At 35.8% G+C, this 21,344-nt stretch overlaps 1 protein-coding gene across 3 annotated transcripts in view; it reads right to left on the bottom strand.

Annotated features, from left to right (window-relative positions):
* LOC149820094 (DTW domain-containing protein) overlaps positions 1 to 15,731 on the bottom strand; it is an 85,036-nt gene extending 69,305 nt beyond the window's left edge. For all 3 annotated transcript variants that reach the window (XM_089982494.1, XM_089982495.1, XM_089982496.1), the window contains exons 1-2: positions 15,295 to 15,731; positions 10,220 to 10,360 (exon numbers count right to left, since the gene is read on the bottom strand). In XM_089982494.1, coding sequence (XP_089838620.1) covers positions 10,220 to 10,360; positions 15,295 to 15,708 — 555 coding nt within the window. In that variant the 5' untranslated portion in view covers positions 15,709 to 15,731. The remainder of the gene's footprint in view (positions 1 to 10,219; positions 10,361 to 15,294) is intronic.
* Positions 15,732 to 21,344: the final 5,613 nt, after the last annotated feature.

Below are 21,344 nucleotides of genomic sequence, written 5' to 3'. Positions count from 1 at the left end.
AAAATATAAATGTCTCTTACTGAAAAGAGAGAGCTCTCAAGAGTGAAAAATACAAGAGGGCTTCACCCCTATATATACACAAAGGAGGAGAGGAGGGATGGCCTTAAAAGAAGAGCCACCTAGGGTGCTCCCCATGGAGTCGTTGGGAGCCCCCAACGGTCACAAATGTGACCGTTGGGGGCCCCATCGACTCCATGGTGGTGCCCCTTATGTGAACAAAAAAACAAAAAGAAAAAGAAAAATAAAGTGCAAAAATAATTACAAAATTAAATGGAAAATAACAAGTACCCCTATCGGGTACTTGTGAAATGAATAAAATACCCCTATTGGGTATATTAGACAAAATATATATATATATAAACATATATATATATATATTATATGTATTTTAACAGCCTCCCTCAAGCTTTACGAGGATAAAACCGAAAGCTTGTTGAGAAACAAAAAACGAGGAGCAGCAAGGGCTTTAGTGAAGAAGTCCACCAATTGGTACTCGGATGTGACGTAAGGAAGTGCTATGGTTCCTTTTAGGTATTCATCACGTACGTAATGGCAGTCCATCTCGATATGCTTAGTACGCTCATGGAAGGTGTGATTGCTTGCAATATAAATTGCGCTTTTGTTGTCACAACACATCTTCGAAGGAGTAGAGATGACAATGCCCATATCACTGAGGAGACTTCTTAGCCATACAAGCTCCATTGTTGTAGTGGCCATAGCACGATATTCCGCTTCTGTTAAGGATAATGATACTTTGTCCTGCTTCTTGCATCTCCAAGAAATCATAGAGTCACCTAAGAAAACACAAAAACCCGTAGTGAGACTCTGTCATTGGGATTTCCTCCCCAATGAACATCAGTATAAGCAATTAAATCAAGTGATGAGGATGAGGAAAGAAAAACTCCCTTAGTTATGGTGTTTTTGATGTATCTGATGATCCTTAAGACTGCACTCATGTGCACGGTTGTAGGTGCATGTTGAAACTGACTGACAGAGTGGACGGCATGAGCTATGTCTGGCCGAGTGATGGATAGGTAGGTTAGAGACCCAACAAGTTGACGGTAGGGAGTAGGATCCTCGAGCTGTGTTCCATCTTCCAATCTTAACTTTGCATTGATGACTTCAGGAGTTTCTATCTTCTTATCATCGGAGATACCAGACTTGGAACAAATGTCAGCAACAAGTTTCATCTGAGAAAGAATGTACCCTCGAGGAGAGTACGCCACTTAAATTCCTAAAAAATATCTTAAGAAACCAAGGTCAGAAATGTCAAAATTTTCTTTTAAAATTTTTTAATATCATTAATTCTTTGCTCATCACTTCCAGTGATGATCATATCATCAACATAAAGTAGTAGAATAACTACTGAAGACCCTTCACTTTTCATAAACAAAGCAGTGTCAGTATAGTATGAACGAAAATTCAAACTTGTCATTACATTACTAAATCTATCATGCCAAGCCTTTGGGGCTTGCTTTAAACCATTTAATGTCTTTTTAAGTTTGAGAATTTTATTTTTACCAATACATACTCCTGATGGGGGATCCATGTAAACCTTTTCATTTAATTCACCATTTAGGAATGCATTCTTAATATCTAATTGATAGATATGCCATTTTTTAACTGACGTAACGACAATAAGAGTCCTATCACTAGTCATCCTAGCTACGGGTGTGAAAGTTTTTTCATAGTCTATATCGTATTCTTAAGCGTATCATTTTGCTACTAATCGGGCTTTATAGCGTTCTAATGAACCGTCACTTTTAGTTTTAATTTTGAAGACCCATCTACATCCAATCGATCTCTTTCCAGTGGGTAATGAAGTTATTTCCCAAGTTTTTGCCTTTTCAAGGGCACTAAGCTCTAAGTTCATGGCTTCAACCCATTGGGGAATGTTTTTGGCTTTATTATAATGTGAAGGTTCATGAAATGAGTGTAACGCAATTAGACACACTCTATACCTTGGAGTTAGAGACTCATAGGAAACAAACCTATTCGGCTATGTCACATGGGTGCGGGTGCGGGTGCGGGTGCGACACGGGTGCGGCGCAATTTCAAAAATTTTGGACACGGGGACTCGGCTATATATATATTAAAATATATATATATATATATATATAAGACTCGGTCAAAGTTGTGCCCATTAGGGGACAGGTGATGAGTTGTGAAGGCATTCTGTACACTTTCTTCATACAGGAATAATTCACTTTTGGGCACTTTCTTCATACACTGTAATAATTCACTTTCTTCATACAGGAAAAAACCACAAAAACTTGAGTTGTGCCCATTCTGTACTTAAAACTTGAAAGTGTACAGGTTTTTTAGTTGTGATGGGTTTTTTCCTTACAGCTGTAGCCCAGAAAATTTAAAAAAAAAATCAAAAAAAAAATTCAAAAAATGGACCAAAATGACCCTGGGTGCGTTGACCACACCCAGGGTCGGGTTGACCGAGTCCGAGCCGCACCCGTGTCCGCACCCGTGTCGGTGCGTGTCGACGCGGGTGCGGCGACCTTGGAGTCGAGTCCGTGTGACATAACTATTAGGGGGATTGGAGATTCGGCCGGATCTCATTAAAGAGGTTTCTTCTATGTTGGAACCTTGAGAGTATTTTTCTAAGGCACTCATTTGAGCTTGTTGATCACGCCTAACATAGGTTTGGATTGGTCTATTACTTTCATTTTCATCATTGTTAAGAGGAATATCCTCTAGGTCATTCAACAACTCATTAGAGATTTCTTCTTCTTGACGAGTCTCATCTTCTTGAGAGAGAAGATCAAATAAGAAAGCATATTCGCTTTCGTCAATATCTTTAGTTTTCACAAAACCATTTTCATTTTCCAAAAATGTTACATCTTTGGATACATAGAGTTTGTTATTTTTCAAGTCAAAACATCTAAAACGCTTTTGATTTTCTCCATATCCTAAGAAAACACATTCAATAGCTTTAGGAGATAATTTGTCTCTTTTATGTGTAAGGACAAAACATTTACACCCAAAAATTCTTAATCTATTGAAATTGGGTGTTCTTTCAAATACTTTTTCATATGGAGATGTATTTTGTAAGGATGAAGATATCATTCTATTTATCAAGTAAGTTGAGGTTAAGGCGGCTTCGGCCCAAAAACTCTTTGGAATTTTCTTGGAAATAAGGAGTGTCCTAGTGGTTTCCATGATGTGTCTATGTTTTCTTTCGGCTAAACCATTTTGTTGAGGAGTCCTAGGACACGATCTTTGATGACAAATTCCATTTATTTCTAAATAATTTTGAAATTCATTTGATAGATATTCTCCACCCGAATCGGATCTAAGAGTAGAGATATTACTTGAAAATTGATTTTTGACTATCATATGAAATTTCTTGAAGAAGTCAAAGACTTCGGATTTTAAATTGAGAAAGTAGATCCACACATACCTAGTGTAGTCATCAATGAAAGTAACGTAATAGGAGTATCCTCCTTTAGACATAACCGGAGAAGGGCCTCAAACGTCTGAATGGACTAAATCAAATGGTCTTTTGGACACAAAAGTTCGATTTGGAAAAAGAGTGGATTTTATTTTGCCAAAAATACAACTCTTGCAAACAAAATGTTTCTCATTACAAAATTTCTTTCCAAATGGAAAGGAGTACATTTTTGAGAAACTTGGATGTCCAAGTCTTTGTTGCCAACTTTCTATATTTTTATCTTGGACATAATTACAAAAAAGAGTTAGTGGGAAGTTTCAAGTTGCTCATGTAATAGAGATCTCCCCTCCTATGGCCTTGCCCAATCTGCTTCCCGGACCGAAGATCCTGTATAGAGCAATCCTTAGTTGAGAAGGAGATTTCACATCCATGATCACATGTTTGAGCAACAGAGAGAAGATTTAAATTAAGTTGAGGTACCACTCTCACGTTTGGCACAAAGAAATCTTTGAAAAAATTTAACGTTCCAAAACTTTTTACTTGTAAAGATGTACCATCGGCAGTTGAAACATAAGAGTTTTTATAGTTATTACACAAATCAAAAAGCTCATTTTCAAGATGAGTCATATGAAAGGAAGCTTCAGAGTCAAGGATCCAAGAAGACATACCTGGAGGAGAGGAAGAAGCTATGGCGGCACCCAAGGTTGATGGTATCTTGAGTAGAGTTTGTAGTGCTTCCGATAGTTGAGCAAGAGAAAAGGACTCCTTCCCTTTGATAGTTTTCTCTTTCTTTTGAGTAGCTTCTTCAATGGAGGCAACCTTATTTTTAGATGCTTCATTCAACTTAAAGCAATTAGATCTTATATGACCCGGTTCTTGGCAATGATGGCAAATGGCTTTTCTATAGTTGTCATTATAATTATTTTGCCTTCCAAAGTGTGAAGGCTTATATGCTTTCACATAGTTGTCGGGTTTAGATACGGCCAAAACATCATCTCCTCCTTTAATCATGCCAAGACAAGTTTCTTCTTGACATATTTCGGCTATGGCATCTTCCAATGGAAGAGGCTTAGATCTATGAAGAAGGGAAGATCTAACTTGTTCATATTCGGGCCTAAGCCCATGTAAAAATTGAAAAAAGTGTTCTTTTTCCATTTGTTCTCTTCTTAGTTCCACATCCACACTAGAAACCCACTTTGGTTCTAGTAAAGATAGCTCATCCCATAAGGGTCCAAGAGTGTTAAAGTTATCCCTTACACTCATTTCTCCTTGCTTGATAGTTCGGATTTTTTCTTGGAGAAAGAATTGACGAGCAAAGTCTTTTTGAGTAAACATTACCTTTCATAAAGAACCATGCTTTATTAGCCATCCGAAACTTAGCAATGTTAGCGCAAATTTTGAGCTCCACATTGTTCATGAACCAAGCAAGAATCTTCGCATGCTTACTTTCCCAATCTTCCACTTTAGATTGGTGATCTTCAATGGCCTTCATGCGGGCATTTCCTTCAAGAGCTTTTTCTTGATCACCATCCATCTTGGTGAGTTGGAGTTGTGGTTCCAGAATGGTGCGCATAACGTATCTCCAAAGTTTTTTACCTTTGAGGTTGTTCTCCATGGTGGCGACCCACATCATGTAGTTGGAGCCAATGAGCTTGAAGGAGAGATCAATCTTTTGTTCCCCTTCCATTTAATCACTCACAAGAGGACAAACGAAGAGAGATATAAAAAGAAAACAACAATATATAACTATTCAACTAGCTATATTAAGAAGAAGAGCATACACAAGGCTCTGAAACCATGTAATGAAATATGCGGAAAACCAAAGAGTGCGATACGCACTTACAATACCCACCAATGAACAAACAAAGGGGGTAACACCCAAACCCACAAAGAGACAACACAACATAAAAATATAAATGTCTCTTATTGAAAAGAGAGAGAGCTCTCAAGAGTGAAAAATACAAGAGGGGTTCACCCCTATATATACACAAAGAAGGAGAGGAGGGATAGCCTTATGGCCTTAAAAGAAGAGCCACCTAGGGGGCTCCCCATGGAGTCGTTGGGGGCCCCATCGACTCCATGGTGGGGTCCCTTATGTGAACAAAAAAACAAAAAGAAAAATAAAGTGCAAAAATAATTACAAAAATAAATGGATAATAACAAGTACCCCTATCAGGTACTTGTGAAATGACTAAAATACCCCTATTGAGTATATTAGACAAAATATATATATATATATAAACATATATATATATATATAGATTACATGTATTTTAACAGGGTCTCACCACCATATTTCGCACGTTGAAAATTTTGTAATTCCTATGTCCAACTCTTTTCTTGCTCTTTCAAATGTCATTCATGCTCCTAATATCAAGAAAAATATTGTTTTTGTCTCTAAGCTTGTAGATGACATTAATGCTTCAGTTGAGTTAACTCCTTTTTTTTGTTCATGTTAAGGACCTTCACACGAGGGAAACGTTCGTTGAAGAAAAACGTCAAGAGAATATGTACATGTTCCAAGAGAATCCTTCCTCTCGTGTTCAGCCTGTTGATTCCATCTTGAAGCTCACGTCATCATCTTTAGTTCCTCCTGAGAGTGTTTTTAATCTTTCTTAATGTATTGAGCCGAATCTTTGGCATGGTCGTCTAGGTCATTATAGTAGTCGCTTTATTGATAAGCTTGTTTCAAATAGTCTTATTCCCAAGTCAAGTCTAAATTTAAGTGTCGATAATAAAAAATGTTCTAGTTGTCTTAAGTGTAAGAGTCATGTTCTTCCTTTTCATTCTATTAATAAAAGAGCTTGAAGACCATTTGAAATTATATGTTCTGATGTTTGGGGTCCGTCTCCGGTTCCTTCCAGGTCTGGCACTAGATATTATCTCATTTTTGTTCATAGCTATTCTCGATATACATAGATCTTCTTTATGAAAAGTAAATTTGAAACCTTCAAGTTGTTTCAGAATTTTCATTTTTTTGTTCAAAATCAATTCTCTGAGAATATTATTTGTTTCCAATGTGATGAAGGGGGTGAATTCTCTTCAAATGACTTTATTAGTTTCCTCCAGACAAATGGAATAAACAGGTAGGTGTCTTGCCCTCATACACCTCAACATAATGAGATTGCTGAACGAAAGCATTGCCATAGTGTCGAGAGTGCAATGACCATGATGCATGATAGTAATCTTCTAGTTACCTTCTGGGCAAAGGCTTTTCATAAAGCAGTCTATGTTATAAATCGATTTTCAATTAATATATTGGAAAACAAATCACCCTATTTCTCTTTGCATGGTGTGCATCCAAATTATCATGATTTGCGTGTATTCGGATGTGTATGTTATGTTCATGTTGACAGTTCAATGCGGCACAAGTTTCAGGATAAGGCCTTAAAGTGCAGATTTGTGGGGTACGCTAATGATTACAAATGTTATGATCCCGTGAGCAAGTGCATCAAAATATCTAGAAATGTTGTGTTTGACGAATCAAATTTTGGTCATAATGTTAACACACCTCCTGAAATTGAAGTTTATCACCCTTGGTTGAACTCAGAACTCTTTTCTAGCATTGATGATATTTGTTCTTCTGAATGTAATCAAAGAGATAAGGGAAATGTATCTACTGTTGTACAAAAAACTCAGGAAAGTGTGAATTCTGAACCACTATTGGCCCCCGAAAGATATAAAGGCATTGTTTACTCTCATCATGAGAAGGAGATTCCTCCTAGCTCTAATCAGGAGCAGAATTCTCCTCTTATTTTCATTCAATCACCTGTTCACAGAAGGTCTACCCGATCTCGACATCTTATTGATAGGTGGGTTAGTTATGAGAACTTCACGATGGATTTTCAACTCTTCTTCACCTCTTTGGGCAAGGAAGATCAACCCACAACATTTTATCAAGCAATAAATTCTAAGAGATGGATTGAAGCTATGAACGAAGAAATGGAGGCTCTTCATGAATGTGGCACTTGGGATATTGTTCTCAGACCACACAATCGAAATGTGGTTGGATCAAAGTGGGTGTATAAGATAAAGTATAAGTCAGATGGTACTATCGAGCGATACAAGACTAGGCTGGCTGTTAAAGGCTTCACACAGGAGCAATAACAAGACTATGATGAGACCTTCAGTTCAGTCATGAAAATAGGCACTATTTGTATCATATTATCATTGGTTGTTGAGCATCAGTGGACTCTCAGCCAACTGGATGTGAAAAATGTGTTTCTACATGAAACTCTGAAGGAGAAAGTATACATGGAGTAGTCCACTAGGTATGCAGAAGGGAACTCTAAAGAATACGTGTGCAGGTTAAAGAGAGCTATATATGGTCTGAAGCAGGCATCTCGATCTTGGTTTGATAGTTTCTCTCTTGAAGTAGAAAAATATGGCTTTAGTTGGTCTCTTCTTGACCATTCTCTTTTCATTGTCAAATGCAAAGATATAGTTACCATGTTATTGATATATGTTGATGACATTATCATTACAGGTAACTCTAATGAACATATTGAACAGGTTAAAGAACTTTTGAACCATAGATTCAAGATGAAGAATCATGGTAAACTGCGATACTTTCTTGGAGTAGAAGTTGACAGGACTTCTGAAGGCATGACACTTACTCAACATAAGTATATCGTTGATGTTCTTAGCAAGGCAGGTATGACAGATTGCAGGCCTCTAAGCACACCAAGTGTACTTCATCAAAAACTCAGTTCCCATGATGAAGATTTATATGAGGATCCTACAAGATATCGCAGGATAGTAGGAATGCTTTAGTATCTTACCTTCACTCGGCCTGACATTGTCTATTTTGTCAATCAAGTATCTCAGTTCATGCTTGAACCGCATATTGGGCATATGGAAGTTGTTAAACGCATTCTTTGATATTTGAAAGGAATTATTGGAGATGGTCTTCTGTACAGAAAGAGTATGCATGGCCATCACATGCATGAACTTCTTACTTACACATATGCAGATTGGGCGGGAGACCCAGACGAGCGTAGGCCAGTCTCAGTATATTGTGTTTTCATTGGCCTAAATCTTGTCTCCTTGAGCAGTAGGAAACAAAAGGCCATAGCCAGGTCGAGCACAAAAGCTAAATATAGATCAATGGCAATTGCTACAGCCGAAGTAACATGGATCAGACACCTGTTAACAGAAGTAAGAGAATCGATTTCTAAAAGCATTCTCTTGTGTGACAATCAAAGTACTATCAACATGTCATTCAATCCTATCTACCACAGTCGTGCCAAGCAAATTGAAATTGATCAACATTTTATAAGATAGAAGGTCAAAGAGAAGGAAATTGAATCAAAATATGTACGGAATGCTGATCAAGTTGCTGACTTGTTTACAAAAGAACTTATCAAGGACAGTTTTTTGATGTTAAAAGGCAAGTTGTTCATGGTCCAAAACCATGTACAACTTGAGGGGGGGTGAAAAGACGTCATTCATGACTGGGTCTGGATCTAAGAATCCAAACTCAATTTGTTTTGTTTAAACACATGCTCATTAGTGGCATGTTATAATTCTAACATATCATGTAATGGGTATTTTCGTACCCTAATTTTGTATCTGTATATACTATATACTTAATGAGAAGCAACCGCAGACCTTGAATTGGGTATTCTCACACAGCCATCAGAGTGTCTCTCTCCTCTCCAACCATTTTCTCACAGAGGGAAAGTATATAGGATAAAAAAATTAACAAATAGGCAAATTGTAAAATCTGTGAAGTTTAAATGAAAAAATTATAGGTTATTTTAGAAAATAAAACTCAAAAGTATTTGGTGTGAAAGGTCATATATGTTCACTACATACTTGATGTTTGAGAAAACAAAAGGTAGTTTACAAAGTATCAAACATTTCCTTAACTTTAAAAGAGAGTGCCATATGGTGTCCAAAGTTGACATGTCATCTCCAGCATATTCAATAGTGCAAAACACTCTGAAGTTTGAAAATATCTGTCTAAGCAATGTCAATGTCAAGGTCAGCCACCACCGGACACAGATGTGCTGGACCTCTACTAGTGTCCTGGTGACAAAGGATGCAGGATAAGGTACAATACTATATTACACCACTTCTTGTGATAAGTAGGGATGAAATGTCACGTGGTAGCATGGAATGTTTCATGAGAATGTAAAGAAGAGGATCATTTTGTCTGTCAATACAAGGACCATGCCATTAAGCACCTCAAAGTTATGTGCTCATGATGTTTTACTCATTTTAGAACTATTTTTCAAGTTAAACTCAATCAATCATATTTTTAGTATTATACAAGAATCTAATTGACTAATTAATAAAATCAACTAATTGATAAATAAGAACTGTTATGTAGTCACATAAATTCCCATCACTACATAAATGCAATAACTTAAATGAGCACTGATTGAAGTGGCAATATATGATCACTATATATGTGCCACCAAATTGTCGCGATTAGATATTTCTAAAGACCAACACAGCTTTCAAATATTTCGAGCAGCCACAATGCATGTTCGTCAAGAGTAATAAGGTAATTCACTAATATGCCAATTTGATTGCAAGTTCGGTGCCCCAAGTGAGAAAATTTTTTGTTATCCATGCCGTCCCTCCAGTGCAACTAGAAGGTAGCCTATACTTAACTAAACATAGGATATCTCAGAATATGCAAATCAAAGAATTTCAAGCTTCCATGCAACCTATCACAAGCTTTATTAGGCAAAGGAGAAAACAAAGGTCATGTAAAGATATTTCTCTAAGTGAGAACAAAAAGGAAGAGAAGTAGTGAAGAATAAAATACCAACAATAGCTAAGTCTGAAAACTGAACAAATGGATACCTTTTGGCAAAGATATCCCCTACCCCCAAGTACACGACAAGCTATTTGACGAGCAGCAAAGAATTGCAGCTTCTTTTCAGAGTCTACAAGAGCCTGGTATACAGCTCTGTGTTGTGTTTCCTCTTGAGCTTTTAAAGTGCCCTGAATAAACAATAAACAAGGATAAAATCACAGAGAAACCAAACAAGCTAAGGTTTTTTCAAAGTTTGTGTGTCTATTAAAGACATGAAATACAAAGCGACAACAAATAGTGCAATTAAAAGAATATCAACCTACTAAAGAACAATCTATTCTTGTCCAAATTCATGGCCCTACAGTCTCAGTAAAACAACTCAGCAAAAGCACTTTTTCCATGCCCACAGGACAATGTAAAACAGATTTCCAGTAAATATTAATCCAGTCAAAGACCAGAAAAAAGAAGAAAAGTAGCACATTCTCATGGGAGCAGTTTCACCATCCAAGTACTAAAAGCAACCTCATCAACACCAAAGAATTTTCCACCAACATGAACAGAGAAAAGATGGTTATTCCTCCAGCCCTCATATTCTTTTTACTTCATGTTGCAGCAGCCAAAGTATCAAGAAGCTCTAAGCCAAGTTAACGTCCAAGTCAATCCAAGACACAATAACACAAGAATAAATAAGATAACTGGTTATATTGCAGGAGTTATATCACAGACACCACTCAAGAACAACATATCAGAAACCAAATGTGAGAAATAAAATACACAAAATGATAAATGAAAGACAAGAGGGATGAAGAAATATAAGAATCTAGGACCTCAAGGAGAAGATTAGAAGAAGAAAAAGAATTTCCCGCTAATAAAAAAATGTGAGAAAGAATATCAACAGAAGAAATTGCAGACATGTTTACCTCATAAGTGACTGCTGGTCGCAACTTCACCATGAATAGAAGGAGATAGACAAAGAGGGAAGAGATGTTGGCAGCCCAAAGGTAATCCACCATTAGAATATATTAAACTAAGATATTAGGCAGTTTACACAACACCATTGTATACAACATACCATATCAATAGGAAAGAACCTAATACATAACAAGATGAATGAATATTACAAGATTACCATAGCTTAAAGTACTACTGATCCATATCCGACCATGAAGTGGAGAGAAGCTTGTTGCATGTTTTTTATATCCGGTGATTCTTTGATTGGTATCTGTTACAAAACTACACTAAGCCCCATATTACTATATAGTGTTGAGTATTTGAAAACTAAAAACTACAAGAGAAAGTGCATGTAGTTGAACAGAGCACATTAAGGTAGTTGTCTGGAGTAACAAAGGACAAAGAGAATGAGTAAAATATAGAGTGGTTAGGTGAAGCACCAGTAGAAGAGTAAGGGATTCTGTACAACAGTTTGAATATGTTAGAGGCTTGGAGCAGCACAACACAAAGAATATAGTAAAAGGGAAAACCATAAAGATTTGAAGGGAGACCGCAAATAGAGCTACAAAAGATGTTGATGAAGTCCATATATGGCTTTGTGAATTAACAAATGAACAAATGAAATGATAAAGTCAATCCCATGTAAACAAGATATGGCAAGATGATAATCATAATGATAATGATAATGATAATGATGATGATGGTCAAAATAAAAATATATTTTGAGGTTGCTATATAATGAAGTGTCCTGGAGTGTTCAAGTGTTGTGTCATGTCGACACGGATACGCATGCTAAGTGGAGTGTCCATGTGACACAGCTGAGAGTTTTGAAGTGAACAATGGAATGAAGATGTGCATGAGATATAGAGTGCAAACAACATAGGTTCAAGGCTTCAAGCTGTACAACAAGGGAAGTTTTCGAAAAGAACGATGGTATATGTGTGTCTCGTAGTTATCATTATCAGTATCCACAATTACTTCAGAACAGTGTTGTGAAAAGCGTTGAGGCGTAGTGAGGCACTCCACAAAGATCTGAGGCGAGGCGTAAGCCTTGAGGCGTAAAGCGTAAGCCTCGAGGCGTAAAGCGTAAGCCTCGAGGCGTAAAGCGTAAGCCTCAAAAAAATTAACTTAAAAAAACTATAAAAATTATCTAAAATTATAAATAAATAAAAAATACTTTATTGATGAAGCAGCAACCAACAAGAAATAAAATGCCTAGGAGGAAAACCACGGCAAATCAATGCCCAAATTCATGGTTGACAGGGCACGACTGAAGCCAAATTGGTGATCCCATCATAACGCTTGTATCATAGTATATACCATTACCACCACTGTCTGTAATGATGGCAATTATTGCTCTTCCCAATATGATGTAAATCTCTTGCATAACGTATCAAATTCATGTATTCAAATCAAATTTCAGCTTCTGCTTTCCAAAATATCGTCTCTTGACTTCAATATAGGAACTCCAACTTGTTGACAGCCAAATGCTGTATCAGTGTGCAACACGTATAAAGCTGTATTGGACTAGGGTTATCAAGCCAGGACCCTAGGCAATGCAGATTGTTAATGCAGCCACTAGCAATACATACAGACACCACTAGCAATTCAGATTGTTTAACACTGAGTAAAACCTCCTCATAAGCAAGACGACCACTGTTTTTGGTTAGGAGTAAAATGGCAGTCCAGAAGTAAGTAAGCTATCTCCATCAAATATGGGTGACGATAATGTCTCAGAAAGTCCTCATCACAAGAATGCTGCAATAACGTGTAGATATCCACAACTGCTGTCAAAAGCTGTACGTAGGCAAATTATTGGCTCGATTCAAACTTTCATCCAAAAGTTGTCGGCCCTCCATACCAAATGATAAAGAAAGAAGCGTAAACAAGGACACAATTCATGGAAGGTCAGGCTACTATCAAAGAAAAAGTAAAATCAATAACACACATTACAAACCAGAGTTACAAAAATGGTTTCGATTCACTCCATATATTTAAGGAGCAATAATACTTGGCACCAAGGGAAAGCTTGACATACTTATATCCAAGAACTTTAGATCATTAATAACTGAACAAAAAGAAACAAGGGGAAAATGAAAAGCAAGACAAAAGCCGGCTGCCAGACACTCCAATTTCCTAGATGCCTGACAAACAAATAGGGTAAGAAACACGAACACCCAAAGGTCCAAAAGACATGTAACTATAATGGAAACGGTGTCGCAGAAGGCCCCGACAATATGAAACCATCTCCCCAAATCCTTGAGCCCAGCGTCCATGCAGATAACCAAAACCTCCAGTAAGTATCCTTTCTGTACAAAAGTCAAGATCAACAGTCAAGATCAACAGGCAAGCTGATTTAGGTGGGTCTTGTTTGCTGATCTTGATGACTTGAAGCATCACCAGGACCGTGAAGAGAGGGAGAGCGAGTGGGAGAGGAGAGGGGAGAGCGTGTGTGAAGGAGGAATGTGGGCCTCAACTAATTTAAAATTGCTTTTTAAGCAATGCTTAAATTTGACTACGAAAATTTAAAATGTGTACACTTCAATGTGAGGCGCGCCTCACCTCGAGGCGTGCGCCTCAAGGCATAAAGCCCCTCGCCTTGAGGCGAGGCGCGCTTTCTGCACCTTGAGGCGCGTTTTTAATAACACTGCTTCAGAAGCAAATTTTTCCAAAAAGTTTAAATACATTTGACAAGAAAACACAAGTTTTGTTTTGTTTTTAATCTTAGACTAGATTTGGTTTTTCAACCAAGAGATTGGTTTTCATAGTGTGTTGTAAGGTCTTTTAGATAAATATTAATATCCACCATAATTTGGATGTGAAAGGCCCAAAAGTCACCCAACAGTTTTAAAACCTAATATTCTCATGGATTCCTTTGTTTAGATAATAACAAATTAAGTTGAACTTCCAAAGAACCTTTTGCAAATTCAGTGTCCTATGAAAATATACTAATATAGTGCTAAATTTATGTTCCAACTGTTGAATCTCTAAAGGAAAAATTGAAAGCAACTTCTTTAGAAATAACCGTAGCCTAACAAATCTGGGGCATAATATAAACTTCTTATCATTTGCATTTTTCTTCAAGCCAGAATAGTAATGTTTGCATCTGTTCTTCATGCTTAAGACTATCAAAAACATAATATGGGATCTATAGCAGTTATTCGGTAAATAGGACTAGGCCCAATATTAAAAGATACAGTCAAGAATGTTAAAGCAACAGCACCACCCAATTAAGAAAGTGGAGTATGTGTATGGTCAATGCACATGCTTCCCATATCAGCTCGTGCTTCCACAATTACTCCATCAACCTTTTTTAATCAGTTCCAGCACCAGCCTGGAGTGTCATTTCGGATCAAACACCTTAAAAGGCTTAAATTGTTAAATTGGGTTTAAAAAAAATAGTGGATTCTGATGCTCAACAGGCAGTGAGTGCACGGCCTCCTTTTGTCAAGCTTTAGTGCATTTCTTATATCAGACGTGTGGGGAAATTGAGCTACATATTCAACTGCAGCGATGATTGGATAGTTTATTAGAAGTCATTACGAATTTAATGGATAGTGAAAGGTACGTTTCAGTGGAGATCATAAAAATGGACTTCTTGTGCTGCAGACGGTCTTATATGCATGTGGAATATGATGGAATTATTCCTAGTTATAACACCAGTGCGACATGCAGTGGGGAAGCACTTTGAATATCTATTCAATATGCCCATTCACTTGGAATATGATGCTTTGATGGATTTGGGGAAGTGGAAGGCAGTGAGCTACATTCAAAATAGTATAATCTCGGTACAATCACAACTCATGAATCAAGTTTTACAATGACGGTATATCGGCTATAAGCTACATCCAACACATAGCAATTAGCATCTGACCGAACGAAAACTTCTAGCACAATGGCTCATTCACCTACTCATGCAGAACAATTCTTTGCCAAATATTCACATAGTTTCTTCGTTATCTACACTTCGTTCCAAAGGACAAAAACCCTTCAACAATTCCACCATTAACCTATGGCCTCTCAGAAACTCATGGGCACCAAGTTACACAATACTATAATTCACACATGAGGAAGCGTCGCAGAAACCAATGGGCAACAACATTTAGCCAAGAAGATGAAACTGGACCCTTTGCACAAGCAGCAGAGAGAGAGAGAGAGAGAGATTTGTTACCCGAAGTTTGCCTCCGAGGCCACCGAACTTTATGGGGCATCCCGCTTCTCTCTCCAAAGACTTCAAACCCTCGACAGCTTCCAATAGCATCGCCGGTATCTTTGCCGACCACGAAGAAGTGATCCTCCATTCCCTCCACTCCTCTTCTCCAATCTCCACTGCAACCACTTCCCCACCTCCTCCTCCTTCGTCTTCTTCTTCGTCTTCCCTCTCCGTTCCTCCTCCTCCTCCTGCGTCGTGGGTCGCAGTCGTCATTGGTCCTCCCAGAACGCAATTGGAAGCACGAAGCGGCGTCCTACTCCTTAACAACGAGGAAGCCGCAGCAGCGCGGGGAGAGGAAGCGGCAAACGAACGCTTCAAATAGTTGGAGCAGTAACCGCCTCGAGAGATGGACGACGCTGCGATCGTTATCATTTTTTACGCCGCCGAACTTTGTCAGCGCCCACAAGCTGCTGTGAGCCGTGCTTGGGGACTAATGCTGCATAGGGTGTCAACGGGTCGGACCTCCGTCAAAATGGGTGGGTCCAGATCCGAATCCGACTAGGTGGTGTATGATTGAATTTCTCGTGAGATTTTTAAAAATACATCTTTTTCTCCAGTTTTTATCAAAAAACTCTCAAGAAAATATAAAAATAATAATTTATCAAAAAATATAAAAAATCAAATAATAATACACTAATTGTGCAATTATTTTTTACATGCAAAAAAAATATAAAGTCTACTTTGAATTCTAAATAATCATATCTAGAAGTATAAAGTATCAACGAGAAATGATCATGTTGTATGACATTTTTCGATATGCTTTATAATTTTCAAAATCTGCCTTATGTTCAAATTTGCATATGTTTGACATTTTTAGCACAATTTTACCCTTCACAAGAGCAAACCTCTATTTCACGTGATATATATAGGTACATTCTTCGAGTATCGCAAACTCTCACAAAAAGGTAGATTTACATGTTTTTTTACCTCATGAAATCTGCATAACCAAATTCATGAACTTCTTGTAATTGAAACCTCTCGAAACTTTGCAAATATTTCACCAAATTTGCATATATAGAACGAAGTCTGCATAATCAAATCTATGAAGTTTAAGTAATTGAAACTCATCAAAACTTCTCTAATATTTTTCTAAATTTTCATATATAGTATGAAATTCGCATAGCCTCATTCGTGAACTTCTTGTAACTAAAACTTCTTGAAACTTCACAAATATTTCACTAAATTCACATATATAGTGTGAAGTTCATAATCATTTTGTTTCTTTGTTGTCATTTCTTTATGGAATGAACCATAATCCTTTTTCCTCTAGAACCACTAGCATTTCCCTTCTGCCCTTATAGTGATTCTCGTAAAATACTGATGAGGTTGTTGTATGCTTTGCATCGACTTTCCCGATTAGGTTGAAAAGTGAATTTTATACAAACAATATATATGCATATTATTTTATTTAATTCTAAACTTTTTTTGCTTGTAGATATAAACATTTAATAGCCTCGTGTGTATTTATGTTTGGTTGTTGATATAGATGTTTTTTGTATGTTTTCTTATATTTTATTTAATATATACCACCAGATTTATCATTTAGGGTTTGTTATGTTTAGAATTTTTTCATAGATATATATTTGTTTGTGCTGTAGATGATTTATGTTTGATTGCTTGTTCTTTAGTTAATATTTTATATTTTTGTTTTTGTGTAATGGGGTTAGGGTTTACTGTGCACAAACATTTAATATAGGATATGGGGTTATTGTGGATAGTTGGTTTTCATAATGGTTATTGTAGGTAGTTACATTAATTAAATGAATGAAATGTATATGGATAGCCTTTTCTCATAAGCTATATTTCATTAGATGAATGATATGTTATATGGTTGGTATAGACAATTAATGATGGCTTCTATAACACTAATTATACAAATTGAAGATCTATATTGATCTCCAAAAATAATAGCTTTAACAAATTTATGGCTTTGATATCTCATAAAACCAGTTATGCGAAAGAGTTATTAAGCCTCTCGTATAGTTATTCTCCCGTCATAGATAGCTAACAAATATAAATAAATGTTTTGGATAATAATGATGTAGAATCGATTTTATTTAGTGACAATGTTTACTTAGTTGCTTGCAATGTTGAATACAAAGTCGTTGGTTGTGAAGTTAAACAAGCACTTGGAAGTGATGTAGAAGGAGTTGTTGAATGAAATTATGAGAATCTTGTAAAGAATGTATATTTATCGAGCTTAGTCCTTTGGCAAGCATCCAACTATCCCAAACATATGACAAAACTAAGTATAAGTTGTGGGATTTTGTAATTTATGCTTAAGATGTAGGTGTAATGATGGATGTTATATTGTTATGGTTAATCTTAAAAGTTGGAAATTGTTACGGTCTTTGCACGCATGACATAATTTTTGTCTTGGGTTGCAGCAATCATAACCCTCACTTTCGTACCACCAATAAGGCCCAATATTTTTTCTCAGATGTCTGGAAGGCCTTCATGAAAGGATTTGGTCATTAGTGTTTTGATTTGAGAGGTAGAATTATTTTACTACGATAGATCGGTCAAGAAAATCAAGAAATCACGAGAAATATAATATAAATTATAAGGAAAACAAAAAAACTCAAGCATCAACATGGAATAACGATTTTTAGTCATGCATCAACCCATGGACGCTATGTAAACATCATATGCAATCATAAAGAGACATCATATGATCATTATACATGCCTTGGAATCGAAATTATAAAAAAAAATCATGATTTTTGCACAAAATAACTAGTTTAAGATGCTAACATGTGAAAACACCATGAAATGCATAAAATAAATTTACAGAGACATTATTCATAATGTAAATACATGCAAAAAAGCAAATATGCATTCATTCATGCTGATAACAAAGATTTAATCATTTAAAATTATGTAAGAACACAAAACTATGTATTTCTGGTTACTCGATTTTTCGGTTTGACCGTATGAACATACATTTACCAAAAATGGTTTTGTAAATCTGTTTTAAAGCATGATAATGAATTTAAAACACTTTAAAAACCTTTTTCAAACCTATTCTAGATCTGATCCATCATGGATCAACCCGTAAAATAGACAAGACGCACGGTTTATGCGTTTGCATTCAATTTATGCTATGCATAGATTGAATCCTACCTGAAACATGTTTTCGGAACCACCAACACCTTCGTCTCCTATCCTAGCATCTTGAAGCAACTTCAATGGCCGCTAGAAAAAGCTCCAAGGAAGAATAAAAAGATGATATAGAATTCTAATGAAAAGATAAGAGGGAGAGAAAACTAACTGTATTAATCCTCCTAATGAGAACCTATATTTATAGATGGCTTTAAGCAAAAGTCCTATCTCTAATCTAAGAGGTTAATATTTATAAATTTTATTTATTAATAAAATAAGTAAATAAATTATGGGTCATAATTCATTAGATTTAGAAGTTACTTAAGGTATAAAAGAAAAGTGATAACTTCTTACCTTAGCTTGGGCTCTAGTGACATATTAACTTTATTGGAGGTATACAACCTAAAGACTCATCAAAGTTTGACGTTTAAATAGTTAATTTAATAGCCCTCGAAACCTAAATTGTCGTGATGGTGTTAGATTTAGTTATATACACATGAATTAGTAAGAAAATTTAGTCGATGTTGAAAAATGTTATTTTTCGACCTATAATCAGGCATGAACTTCAGTCGATAATAAATTATTCAAATCAACACCAATCTGGGCATGTAAATAGTCGATTTTAATGTCATAGAAATGAGAAACATCAAGGTCAGCTCTAATTTAATAGATAAATCACCAATCAGCCAAAATTTATGTCAAAATAATAATGACGTTATTCGGAGCATCTCACCCTATAGGTCAACTCCAATGAGATTGGATCCAAATATCATGGATTATATCCAACCTGATTGGGTTAGATTCAAATATCATCAATTAAATCCACTACCTAATTTAAGGTTCAAATCCATATTGGATATAAATGCTAAGATTTAGATCCAAATCTAATATCTATAATATAAAAATATATAAATCATTTACTTTCTTGTTTAGTTCACATATTTTAAATTTTATAATTATTTTTGCAATTTTCTTTATAACTTGAGACTTAATTTCATAATAATTCAAAATCAAGAATTTCAAGAATTAAAAAAAAACTAAGAAATTGCATTTATGTCATATATACACATAAAGTTCATCATTTATTCATTTTAATTATTAAAAAATTTATTGGGTTTTACACCCATCCACAAGTACCATACTTTGTTTCCCGCTGTAGCCTCTTCCTCAAACTCCTTGTATCCAAGGGCTCATCTACCCGAAAATCAACCTCGGACTCTCGAGGATGCTTCGTCAATCCCTCTACACCCCCTGAGCATTCTCTTGTGCACTCTTCAACACAACCTCAACCTTTGGTTGAGCATCTGATCCAACCAAAGGACGTTCACTCACCTTCACTTCTTGAGAAGCCTCCATATATATTAACCTTAACCTTAGAGATGTCATTCTTCCCTTGCTGAAGTACCTCCTATGACTTCGTATAGGATCATTTCTTCTATTCTCCATACTCTTCATCTTGCCACTGCCATTGTAGGTGATTGTATCTCCACCTTTTTCTATCTGGACATTAAGGTTAGCAATAACATCAGAGTGAGTGAATGGGTCAAACTTCTTTACTACTGACTCTCCCTTCCCCTCTTTATATGCTTCTGGGATGAAAAACATTATTATGTCCACAAACAACTCCACCTTTTTTTGTAGGTGTTAGCTTTTGTTTGGTCAATATTGAAGGTGTTAGCTGTTGTTTCTTGTCTGAGAATAATTTTTGGGGTTTTTTGTTAGTAACGCTACATTTTATATGAAAAATATTGAACAACCAAGCTTTTGGCCATGACACAGGCTTCCTTTCTACCCATATGTCAACCCTACTCTATACTTCATAGTAGAAAGTGTCACCCAGGCCATAAGTTTTCTTCTTTGGCATTTTTTTTTTATTTTAACACTATCAGATGATATGGGTTTGGACCTTTTTGAGACACTCTTCTCAATCATCATATTGTAACAAACAAATCCAGAATTTTCTACAATAACAAAATAAAGAATTTAGGTAAACAGTAGAACAACATATACATAACATAGGCTATTGAAAAAACATTGAAAAAAATAAATAAAATAACCTATTGACAATGCAAAAACTCAAATCGTTAAGAACAAAAAAATAAATAGTATACCTTAATCATATTTATAATACAAAATACGCAACATATAAACAACCAAACTAGAGAATAAAAGCATATAAATCATTAAGAAATTATATGCAAATGATTTCATCAACGAAAAAATGTAATCGGTTATTGAACATGGAATGATAACTCGAAAATCATGCAATTCTTCCACAAAATAACTAACTCATGCCAATATTTAAAATTAATAATTGATTCAAGGCATTGTTTAAAAAAAACTACTTAAGCATTTAAACATGTGCTTACTAGAAAAACTCATAATTGATGATTTGAAAAAGCTCATTGATAAATTGTCAGCGATGACTCACTAAAAAAAGTGATCAGAATTAATCGTCGATAATAGTTGCTGAAAGTTATTGTTGAAGGGAAGCACGTTGGGGGCTAAAAAAAACCCTAGTTTATGCAAAAATAGCCTAGGTTGCGAACAATTGGTTTTTAAACAATTGAAGGGTTGCATTTAACGATTACATGAAACTCTGCAAAAAAAAGAAAATTCACATTTTATTCATCTCCAATATATGTGATATTTTTGAAAATTTGTCAAAATATTTGCAAACAAAGAGCATATTTGCAATGACCTTATTTGTGAAGTTAGTACCTTATTTGCAATAGTTGTTTTGGAGTACAAACTTCATGAAACTTTGCAATATGTTATATGTACAGAGCACCACATATTTGTGGATCTCCTTAAGTAAAGGAGATATGCACAGTTCTATGCGAACTTCGAACTATATATAAAAATTTAGTGAAATATTTATGAAGCTAGTACAAGTTTCAGTTATA

Source organism: Nuphar pumila, chromosome 12 (assembly GCF_984573655.1).
Source record: "Nuphar pumila chromosome 12, dmNupPumi1.hap1.1, whole genome shotgun sequence".
NCBI lineage: Eukaryota > Viridiplantae > Streptophyta > Magnoliopsida > Nymphaeales > Nymphaeaceae > Nuphar > Nuphar pumila.
The sequence above is the reverse complement of the archived record's forward strand: the minus strand, read 5'-3'. Positions and strand labels throughout refer to the sequence as shown.